The sequence below is a fragment of the Grammomys surdaster genome, unplaced genomic scaffold (genome assembly GCF_004785775.1).
Source record: "Grammomys surdaster isolate TR1022 unplaced genomic scaffold, NIH_TR_1.0 137, whole genome shotgun sequence".
NCBI lineage: Eukaryota > Metazoa > Chordata > Mammalia > Rodentia > Muridae > Grammomys > Grammomys surdaster.
Genome location: NW_021604595.1, coordinates 15,670,985 through 15,682,728, shown reverse-complemented (window position 1 = coordinate 15,682,728; position 11,744 = coordinate 15,670,985). Strand labels below are relative to the sequence as shown.

At 47.3% G+C, this 11,744-nt stretch overlaps 1 protein-coding gene across 1 annotated transcript in view; it reads right to left on the bottom strand.

Moving 5' to 3' along the window:
* Slc22a23 (solute carrier family 22 member 23) overlaps positions 1 to 11,744 on the bottom strand; it is a 165,626-nt gene that overhangs the window by 17,162 nt on the left and 136,720 nt on the right. Inside the window, exons 5-6 of the mRNA XM_028763176.1 lie at positions 8,803 to 8,930; positions 2,384 to 2,486 (exon numbers count right to left, since the gene is read on the bottom strand). Coding sequence (XP_028619009.1) covers positions 2,384 to 2,486; positions 8,803 to 8,930 — 231 coding nt within the window. The remainder of the gene's footprint in view (positions 1 to 2,383; positions 2,487 to 8,802; positions 8,931 to 11,744) is intronic.

Below are 11,744 nucleotides of genomic sequence, written 5' to 3'. Positions count from 1 at the left end.
GAGAGGGAGAGGGAGAGGGAGAGGGAGAGAGTTAAATGCAGCGACATCAAGGAAACATCCTTGAGGTTCTTTGTTCACCAAGGGTGTAGGACAAAGCACCTTCTGTGTGCTAATTTACTCTAATGTCAGCATAAGAACATGGTCATAGCCACTTGATAGACCGACAGCAGATACAGGGCATATCTTGGTTGGCTGGTGACTGCCTCTGAGTCACACTGCCTGTCTGGGTTTCTGCTTCCTTTTTTGAGTACTCAGAGTGCTGAAAAATTGGGATACATCTAGAAAAAAAAAACCTATTTATTCATACAAGCTCTCATGCAACTAAGCCAGGAGGAAAAGCCAGCCAGATGCCAGGCCAAATGAAGATACTAGGTCCATCTCCTTGCTACCCCATGTCAGCATATAAACCCATTGTGCAATGTATAACCTACCGTGCCTTGGACAACAGGAATGAAAATGTGGTGGCATCCATCTAGGGGGCTGCTGATGCTCATACAGGTATTTCTAGGGCTCGGAAGGGCTCTCAAGGACAAGCTCCATATGAAATGACTAGAGTACATGAGAACCCATTCATAGTCAGTTCCCATCCATCCTGAGCTCTCTGCTCTGCAACTTCTGTCTCATGCAGCAGGGAAATCTAAGTCTTTTTCTTCCAACCTTGAGGAAGCACTAAGATTAGTAGCAACAGGTCCTGCCCCTTGCAAAGGGGAGCTACCTGTTGCCAGCTGGGTGTGACTCTCCTGCACTGTATTCTGTAAAGAGCCCAGTCTTTCTGTGCAAAGGTTTTATAGTCTGGCCATAGATTCAAGTACTTCAACTTCCTGGGATCCCACATGACCGACCTTCCTTCCTTCCTTCCTTCCTTCCTTCCTTCCTTCCTTCCTTCCTTCCTTCCTGGCGAACTGCCACCTCACAGTGATCACATTCTATACTTGGAGAAATGAACTCTGACCACAACAAGTGATTACAAAATAGGGGCGTGGGGTATCCATCCCTTTGCCCCACAAGAGTCACAAAACTGAAAATTCATCTCATTTATGCCTGATTTTGTGACTTTTTTTGCGACATAAAATTTGGCAAAGTCATTCTATTGATATGAACACTGCTAGCTAGCTAGCCCCTGTCTGCGAGTAGACAGCAGAGTGGTGACCACCATGCCAGAGCTGGTAGGAAGGAGAGGCCTGAGGGCTCAGGGTCTAGCTTCTATGTGCCTTGGCGGGGATAAGTATTGTAGGGTCTGACCTCAATTAGATCTTCACACTTCTGTTCATGGGTGGTGAAACTTTTATACCTCAAAAGTGAAACTGAATTGGATCCCTCAGAGTTGTTGATTTCACCAAGCTGTTCTAACAGGAGAACTGTAAAGAATAGGAGGCTGCTGGTGGGACAGTGGTGGTACACACCTTTAATCCCAGCACTTGGGAGGCAGAGGCAGGCGGATTTCTGAGTTCGAGGCCAGCCTGGTCTATAGAGTGAGTTCCAGGACAGCCAGGGCTACACAGAGAAACCCTGTCTCAAAAAACCAAAAAAGGGGGGGGGGGCTACAATTCTAGCCTCTCTACTTGAAGGCAGCCCTGAGACCTTTCACAGACACACAAAAGTCTAAACCCCTCCTCCCAGCTGAGCTCTGCCCAAAGGTCTATTTTGTGCAGTTGGGGGCTGTGGAGCTGTGAGGTAAGACTTCCAGGTACACACCCAGCCCTGGGACTGGGGCTACCATGAGACGACTTGAGCCACAGACCCAGCAGGCAGGGGTGAAGCTGTAGGAAGAGACCTCTTGAGGGAGCCTGCACTCCTGCTCTGCGTTCAGGCAACCTGTCCCTGACTGCAGCTGTCCTCTGAGCAGGCGGGCTAGTCAGGTGGCCTGAGCTAGTTGCATGTAGGGAGAACAGCTCTTTGGAGCCTGGGTAGGGACTCTGGCCGAGGTCCCATGGGATCAAGCTGCCCCTTTCCCTAGACACTGCCAGGAACCCCAACCTTGGAAACTTCTCCTAGTATAAGAGGCACAAGGTGAGGCTACCTTTTCAGAGTTCCCTAGAACTGGTATAAAGGAGACCATCAGAGTCACTCTTATAAAATTCACAGAGAGGGAGGGTATTGTTTCTGTGGACATGAGTGTGTGTAGGACTTCACCAGGCCTCCTGGCCTCTCTTATGTTCAAAGCCCTAGGAGCTCTCAAACCATGCAGGATGCTGGCATGGGGCAGGTGGCTAGGCTGAGGGCAATGCTCAGTGCTGCCTGCCTAAGGCTTCCTGATGAAGTATTAGATATCTTTGAGACCTTTCATCCTTCAAACATACTTCTGGGGCCATGTGGGATTCAGAGTTCATCCAGAGGTGGGAAGAGGGTTCATCTGGATCTACCCATGTCTCCCATGACTTACGAGTTCACACACAGAACCACGATGTTTTTCCACAGGTTCCTCGTCCCCACCACCTTCACAATGCACACCTTCTTGGGCCTCCGTGAAAGCTCTTTCTCTAGCTCTGTAAGAGACAGACTCATGAGCTTGAGTAGGATGGAAAGTTTCAGACACAGCTAAGACACAGCTTTGGTTTCCCCATCCTGGACCATGAAAAGAGGAGAAAGCCTTTTGACTTTAAGCCAGAGCGAAGAATCTAGGCTTTCTGGCTGGAAATGTGTTCATGAGACTAACTTGTCAGACAGATTTTCCCACCAGAACTGAAAGGGCATAAAGCATACTGTCAGCGTACACTTCCTCCCAAGCCCGGATTATAAAGAGCCAGGCCAGGCCCACACAGACAAGCTCCATTCATTTTGCCTAGCCACATCACTCCATGATGGGAGACTAGGTCACTGAGGCCTGAATTAGGTCCTGCACTCACAGAAAGTGATTTCCGTTTGCTAGAAACGGCATCTACCTATGCCACTCACAGCTCAGAAGCCTGCGAAGCTACAGGCTCATATGCACCTTAATCTTTGGGGGATAAAATGTCTTAGGATTGAAGCTACACACAACTGTCCTTAGACGATGTGAATATCACACACACACACACACACACACACACACACACACACACACACACACACACTTGAAATTCTTTGGGGGAATGGGGTATAGCTCAGTGCTCAGGAGGCATGAAGCCCTAGGCTCCATTCCTAGAACAAGATGGACAATGTGTTCCGCTTAGAGATGTGACAAACTGAAGCTATGGGACTGAGGCCCTTCTGAGGCTCATCACAGCTCTGCCAGTCATCCTAGTCAACAGTGCTCCAGTGTAAGTTACCCCAACCTGGCTGGGAATTTACTCAAGTCCTAGGGCTGGTCTGGCAATCTAACAGGGAAGATCAGAACATGGGAAATGCCCCAGGCAGAAGATGCTGTGGGGCTGCTACCCGAGAGCAGTACTCACACTCAGCCTTCTGGGCCCTTCTGCCTGGCAGCTGGCATGTATGTCCTCACGGAGTCATCCCCTCCTTAGAAACTAAAGCAGAAAGGATGCTTCCTAGAGTCAACAAGGACCCAGTGCCCCTAAGCCTGTCAAGGTCATGAAAACAAGGAAAGACTGAGGAGCTGTCAAGACCAGAGAAGACAGCAGCAAGGTAATGGCAAACTGCGCACCTAGACAGAGTCCTGGAGCTCGAGGGGTCAGTGATAGATCGGAAACACTGAGTAGCATCTGGCACTTGGTTAACAACAGTATATACTTGTGTCCAGTTTCGTAGTTTTGACAAATGTGTTATGGTAACATTAGACATTAGCAATGGGGGAAACTGAGTCAGAAGTATAGAAAAGTTCTGTACTTTTTTAACTTTCCTGTATACATGAAATAGTTTCAAAATTCGAAATTTAAAATTTAAAAATGTCTGTGGGAATAGGGACAGAGGAAGCCTTCAGAGCCTGGTGGTCTATATGTAACTGCTAATGAATTATTGTGGTTGAAATAGTATGTTAAAGAAGCTATAGCAATTGTATTGTGACCTGAAGGTTTTGTTTTTTAAATAACATTAAACCCTAGAGCCCAGTCTAAGAATTGACTGTAGTCTACAGCTGTAACTGTATTATCCTAAAGGGAATTAAATTAACTTTTCCAGCTCTATTGATGTTTTGTCAGCGTCTCTGTTACTCATACCACTGGCCCATCATCAACAGCACCAACTTCTGCTACTTCCTGTGTTGTCTTCTGGGATGAAACCCACACATTCCAAACTGTAGGAAGCATTAGCTAATCTCTGAGACCCTGTGAGGTCACTGGGAATAAGGAGCTTTCCTGTCTCTCTAGCTATCGAGTGGAAACCTAGGAACTGCCCCAAACTCCTTGCATTAGGAAATAAAAACAAACAGGTATCAGCCAGCTGGTAAGACAGGAGTGCTGGGTTGCTTCTCCAGAGCTCAGAGCAGAGCACCTCAGCCTTGTTGGATCAGTGCTGTCTGAATGTAACTGAGACACAGGCAGACTTAATGTTGGCAAATCAAACATGCCTAGCCCTGCCCCACACACATTTCCTTGACCCTTGTGGTCAGTGCCCTAGGTCTGGGAGCAGGGAGGCTCCCCCAGCTTGCGGAGAAGCTCAGCTCTGTGTTTCTTCTTAACCTCCTTGAACAGGCTGCCCATAGGAATAGAGGTCTCAGCTTTGTAAGGCTAACTCTGGCCTGAAAATATTAAATGGGAAATTCCAGAAATGAGAAATTCATAAATTATATGGTCATAACTACTCAAGTTTTTGTTATTAGTTGTTATTAATCCTTTCCTGTGCCTAATTTGTAAATTAGACCTTATAGTAGATCTGTATTTATAGGGGAAACCTAGCCTGTCTAAAGTCGGGCACTATCCATGGTTTTAGGCACCAATGGAGGGCAGTCCTGGCACAGACTATGGCCTGAGGATATGGCAGGGTTGGTGCGTATGCTCCAAGCCCTGGAAGTGGGAGATGGTGAAGAGGTTCTGGTCCCTCAGTATCTTCTCAAGAGCAGCAGAGAGAGAAGGCCATGGAAGCATACCTTGGGCAGCCTCCCTGGGACTGAGAGCCTTGGGTCAGACTCTAAGAGCCTTGGGTCAGAATCGACTTTTGGATTGCTTTCCCAGTGAGGAGACCCACAGAGGTCAAATGACTCCTGCTCCCTGCATACTACCCTCAAGGAGAAGAAAAAGTTCACACATGTGCTTTTCCTCCATTGTGTGACCCTTCATTGAGCTCCTTCCAGGGAGTATATTGGAAGTAGGAACTCACTGCTCAACCTCTCCAGGTTTCACTGTCCCATCCCCATGAGGCTTTGAGAAAGAAGACACATTCTCAGGAGGTTTCCTTGGGTCTTCCAGTTTCTGTTCTGTGTCTCTTGACTGGTCTCACTATCACTGACAGCAAGGGGCTAAGCAGGCCTCTGACGTAAGGTTAGTTGGCCTTCTTTTCTTTTCTGTGGGCTACGGACAACACAGAAGCAGCAGGGACTTTATATCCACTGTAAATGTTCAAAATCTTGAGTCAGGCCTGGGAAGGAGAGCTGTCATGCTTGGCATATCATGACACTGTGAGAACGACATTTGGGAACACACCCAAGTGTCTAATTCAGATGAACATGTTGCTAAGACCATCACTTATGCTCGAATAAAAACTGAAGATAGTGTTAAAAGAATAGAAGTGGGCCGGGCGGTGGTGGCGCACGCCTTTAATCCCAGCACTTGGGAGGCAGAGGCAGGTGGATTTCTGAGTTTGAGAGTTCGAGGCTAACCTGGTCTACAGAGTGAGTTCCAGGACAGCCAGGGCTACACAGAGAAACCCTGTCTCGAAAAACCAAACCAAAAAAAAAAAAAAAAAGAATAGAAGTGGGAAGTTTTGGGAGATCAGGTCTTCTTTTAGCATAAGCCCAAGACTAGCATGCTTTAACAGGGCATGAGGACCCTCACTCACTATTACATCCCAGCCTAAGGCACTCTTCTGGCTGGAGATACCCTAAGGAATAGTCCTGCCTCTTCTTGCCTGTAGGAGACCTGTATTTCTGTATGTCATGAATATTCATGAAATGATGCTGTCCATAGGTCTCCTTTGAGGTATAGCCTGGGCACTGTAGCAGAGACTCTGTGGTGTAGAGGTTAATACTGAGAAACTCCTGTTTGAAGCTGAGACAGGGGTGCAGCTGTTTAGAGAATGACAGGTGAGATGGGCTTGAGGAGCTAACCTTAAGAATGGGCGAACGGGTCTGAGAGAATGGAACTTTTCTGAGGTGAGGCCTATGGGGAGGAAAAACACAGACCAGAGGCCTGGGGTGGGGGTAGCCATTAGGTAGGGTTTCTAAATCTGTATGTAAGGTGTGGGGGTCTTCCTTGAGGCCCTGAGCAGGTGATGATGTGACTGTATTTGTTCCTGGGCTGCTGGTGGAGGAGAGGAGGACAGAGCAATGAGTAAGGCTGAGAAGAAGCTGGGAAAGCCCCCCAGGAGCTTGATAATTATGGCGGAGAAGCGATTCTGAGCTAAGGAAGTTGGAAATCCCAGGGAAGATAGACTTCCCCCAAGTGCTGGACAGCTTTGCATACTGTTTGTCTAAATGCTTCTGTCAGTGTGTGTGTGTGTGGGGGGGGGGGGGAAACGAGGCATAGAGAGCCAGGGTGAATAAGCATCCCACAGGGACTACAGTAATGATGACACATCCTGGTTAAGAGTGAAGCCTTTCTCCTCTTTGTTAGTCACCAAGGGGTTCGAATCACCTCTTGTTTGGCCCCCGATCTGGGACACAGAAGAGAAGTAAATACCAACTGAATTATAAACAAAGAAATGGGGATGGAGGAGAGCTAATATCACTTTCCAAATATAGGAACTTGAATCAGTGTAAGTAAGGTTGAGAAACAAGCTTTTCCCAGATAATATTTTAACCCGAAAGAAGAGGAGTGCAATGATTTAATTAGGAGGCCAGCAACAAACAATGTACAATAAAGCTTGAGAACAGAAGCTTGCAAACAGAAGCTTGCTTGAGGGAAGCTATATGATAGCCCAAACCAGGCAGTCCTAGCCCCAAAGGTTCCTTGACAGCATCCTTTCCCACATGCCTCATGGTCCTCACCCCCTTCTCAGCAGCCAGTAAAGCCACTTCAGTTAGACTTCCCGGGTTTACCTCTCGCTCCACTAGTACTTAGCTAACTGGTCTCTGGCAAAGCAGCCCAGCCCTCTGTGCCATGGTTTCCTCATCTGCAAACAAGGGGCACCGTAGCATCCCTTGTAAATGCACTGCTGTGAAGAAATGTGTCCATGTGCGGACCACATACAGGATGCAACATTATGAATGAGTTCATCTTTGCACGTCACTTGGAAGGGGAGTGGCACATAAATAACACTGTCTTGTTTACTGTTGCTGCTACTGAGAAAGGGGGCCTAGGATGGTCCTCTAAAAGCCAGCATTCAGTACTCTTCAAGTAGACCAGCCATGGCTTGTAGCCTTCATTCCAGGGAATTCAGAGATTTTGGTAGATCAGACTTTTCCTGCCTAAGCTAAAGGACTTGGTAGACCCCATCTCACCCAGCAAGTGGATGTGGCTCAGCCTGTGTCCAGGGCACGGGGAAAGATAGGTATACTACCCTTGTTGTGCCCCCATATCTTTGTCCAGTAAGAAGCCCACTGGGTGCCAAGAGCTCTCAAGATTGAGGTGGCTCACACCCTCTCCAGTGGAAATGGGGACCTGCAAGGTACATTCTCCTGCATGGCACATCTGTCTGAAAGTCAGGCTTACGTACTCACGTTGACTGCAGCCTCTACCCTCTACTCTTCTGCTTTAGCGCTTTACCCCTCCTATTAAATGTACATTTAAGACCTCCTCTCTGTGTGCACCCCATCTGAGCTCCTTAAGAGTCAGTCCTAGCCTGCCTCCTTCTTTGTTCTCCATAGTGTTGTGCGCCATCAGGTGCTTAATAAATGTCTTTGTCATGAATGAATGAATGGTCATCATATGATTCTCGTTACGGTCAAGTCATTCATTCTCTCATCCTTTCTCTCTCCCTCTCCGTCCCCCAACACACTATGCATTACATTCCTAGGGGATTTTGCAAAGCATACAGGTCTTCAGGTTAACATGGTAGGTCAAAGCTGCTGGTTTTCAAAGGGATTCTCTAGATCCCTTGCATTAGAGTCTCTTTCAGAGCTCACCAATAGTGCACGTTCCTAGGGTTTCTTTCAGATCTACAAGGTCAGGATCTTGGCATGTCAGGGAGGATTCAGGAACCTGGCTGTGAAGAACTTCCTGGTGCCATTTATGGGCTCCCAGCTTGAAAGCCCCACTTAGCTTCTGCTGATGCCCTGATTCTCAAGAATTCTATGGATCTGAACCACACTACAAAAATAGTGCATGCTTCCATTTCTTCCCTTGACCAACAAATAGGTCATGGCCATAAATAGACAATGGCAGCCCTTTGAAGATCATACTCAAGAAGAGAGGTTACTAACACCATCCATACCCTGAGCCAAGGCTTTAAACCTGGTAGGCAGTCAGGGAAAGGAGGCACTGGGTTCCACAAAGCCAATAGAGCTGATAAAGATCAGATGTGTATCCACCTTGCATCCTGCTTCTGGCTTTGTATGGGCTGTCAGGAACATGATAGTGTGTTCAACCTGATTACAAAAGAAACCAGCTCCCAGAAAGTGGAGAGGATTTCAGTTTACTTTCACTCCTAGACCGTAGCAGCCACTGTTGCCTTTCCAAACCTTTGCAAATCACATAGGCATAGGAGTATAGACCAAACATTAGCCAGGACAGTTATTCAGGACAAAAGCATCCCTCAGGCTTCCTGGCCAGAGCATCATACTTACCCGGCGGCAGCATCCCTTGGGCTTCCTGACTAGTGCATTGTATTTACCTGGCATCACTCCCTTGATATCGCTCTCAGGGCTCACACAGTTCTTCTGAGTGAGGTACAGGATCAACTTCTTTGCTGACTCAAACTGCTGGGTAGCCATTAGCCATCGGAGAGACTCAGGGAAAATCCTTCAGAGATACAAGGGGAACGGTTGAATGACTTCCATTCTGTTTCGTTTCAGTCATGAATTATTCAGAGATGGGAAGAGATAGGTGAGAGAAGAGGAGAGGGGCAAGGAAGAGGAGTGAGGAAGGATCTGGCATGGTTACAGAGATACTGATGTTGTGGAATATTATTAGGTCCAGCAGCCACAGGACCAGTGTGAAGGGAATTCAGGACTGCACTCGCTCAGGACACATTGGTGGACTCACAAAAGCCACACAATTATCTCCTACAGCAGGCAAACCTGCAAACCACCTTCCACCAGCAGACTGATGACGGTAGGCGCTGTCCTACCGGTTTCCAGGCCAAGCTTCTGATGAGGCCATACTACTATTACTCACTTGACAGCTGGGAAAGTTCAGGCGGAGAATATCTAAGAGCTCAGGACACTCAGTCATCAAATGGCAGATTGGATGAGTTGAGAGCTCACTTCCTTAACCTGAGACACAGCAAAGCAGCAAGCCAAACCATCTGGACAGCTGATGTTGGGGAAGTACTGTCCTTACAAGGATCTCTCAGGCATTACAGAAGGCTACAAGCCCTGGAATGCATGCTCTGAGCAGTTAGGTTTTAAGATATATGCAAAGTCATGAACAACTGAACTGTGGCTCATGAGAAGACCCAGGAGCCTGTTTCAGTTTGAGTAACACGGTGTGAACTTGATGGAATTCCTCAGGCTACTGTATGATGTGATAGCGTTCTAAAGTGTAAGAGCCCTGACAGAGCTCCGTGTGGAGGCCCACTTCTATAATCCTGGTTCTCAGAATGCTGAGACAGAAGAATTGCTTTGAATTTAAGGCTATTGGTTTACCTAGTGAACTTCAGGCCAGCCTGCAATACAGAGTGAGACCCTGTCACAAGAATTCAAACCAAACCAACCTGGCCCCAGCTCGGGATCTGGGAAGAACATATCTCTGAAACTCAGAGATATGGAATATTCTAACCAAAAATAATAAAACAAAATAAGGCAGATGAAAGCCACATCTGCCCAGTGTGCTTCATGCTTAAAAAGCCATGGGACAGAATTAAGTAAAAGCATCTCTGATTGAATGGCATGGAGGTTCCGTGATCAGTTCACTGGCAACAGCTCTTCATGAAAGAGCTTTCAAAGCTGACTCAGAGGAGTGAATTCTAGGAGAGGATCCATGCTGGTCTAGGTTGTGAGAGCAGAGAGGGCCAATGGCCACACACTAGGTGGTAGAGTGCAGAGGCATTCCAACTACTTCTGGTGGGCACAGGAACTTCACACACAAGTGCCTCTGATACATCCGCTGTCTTGATGCAGGAGCCTGGTAGTGCCCAGGAAGAGCAAAATGGCAAAACAACTTCAGTGCCAGGTAGAAGTTTCTGCTTGGCATGTGTCTCTGAGGCCAATGACCTAAACCCTTCTTCCCTGCTCTAGTATTGACATGCTGTTAGGCACCAATACTACCACAGGTAGGTCTGAAACTTGGCCTTCAGAATTCTTTCTATATTGTGCATGTTTATGGTATTCTTCAAAAGCAGAATAAGGGCCAGTGAGGTGGCTGAGGAAGACGCTAGCCAAGACTGAGTACCCAAGTCCTATCCTCATGACCTGCATCGTGAAAGGAGAGAACCAACTTCTGGACATAGTCTTCCAAGTTCACATGTTTGCGATGGAAGGCACTCACTTATACACACACACACACACATGCACACACACACACACACACATCTAGAGTATTACAATTTTTAAATGATTTATTTGGTACTTTGTGTATGTATTTGCCTGTGTGAGTATCTGCATCATTTACATGCAGGTGCCTGTGGAGGCCAGAGGGTATCAGATACCCTGCAACTGGAGCTACAAGCTGTTGTGAGCTCCCTAATACAGAAGCTGGAACTGACCGCATATCCTTTGTAAGAGCAAAGTGTTTCTAACCACCAGTCATCTCTACTGCTCTGTAATTTTTTAAAAGCAGGATAAACATGTTTTAGAAAGATTCTGCACTAAATAGCAACCGTACAGTGTGGCCCTAAAGTTTTATATGGACATTTTCTGTAGAGCTCTTCCTAAATGATACTACTGTATCAAGATATCAAATGGTAGGTCTGCTTCTGTTTCTCTGTCCCTCCCTCCTCTTTTCCTGTCTTTCTACCTTTTCTTTTCCAAGATGATCCAACGCAGCAGTCCATGCTTGACTAGAACTCAGAGAAACCATTCTGCCTCAGCCTCCTGAGAGCTGGATTACAGGCATATACCACCCACTCCCTTGCTGTTTCTTTAAGCCGAATGGAAGCGTGCAGCTTGGGCAACTTCTTCCTGTGCTCACCTCAGCATGTGTATGGCAGAACGTGGTGACTGAGGAGTTGACAGTGGGAACAGGTTCCTAACTCATGTTCCCATTCTCCTCTCCTTCCTGGTGTGCAGCCGAGCTAAGTCCAGGCCTGCTCAACCCTTCCCAGGTCTGTTGTACATTGCAGTCATTAGCTGTGCAATTGTCCAGTGAAATCAGCAGTTAAAAATCAGTACAAGGAACAAGTTTCCTTCTCTTCCACCAGAGTGTCAGCATCAGGCCCAGGACAAAAGTGAGGGAATTTTGGGAGAGAGTAAAAAGGCATCTTTCTCAGGCAGAGAGAAGGCTGGACATCACAGTCAGTGCAGAGACCCTATAGCAGGGCTAGAAATCACAGTCAGTGCAGAGACCCTATGGCAGGGCTGGACATCACAGTCAGTGCAGAGACCCTATGGTAGGGCTGGACATCACAGTCAGTGCAGAGACCCTATGGCAGGGCTGGACATCACAGTGAGTGCAGAG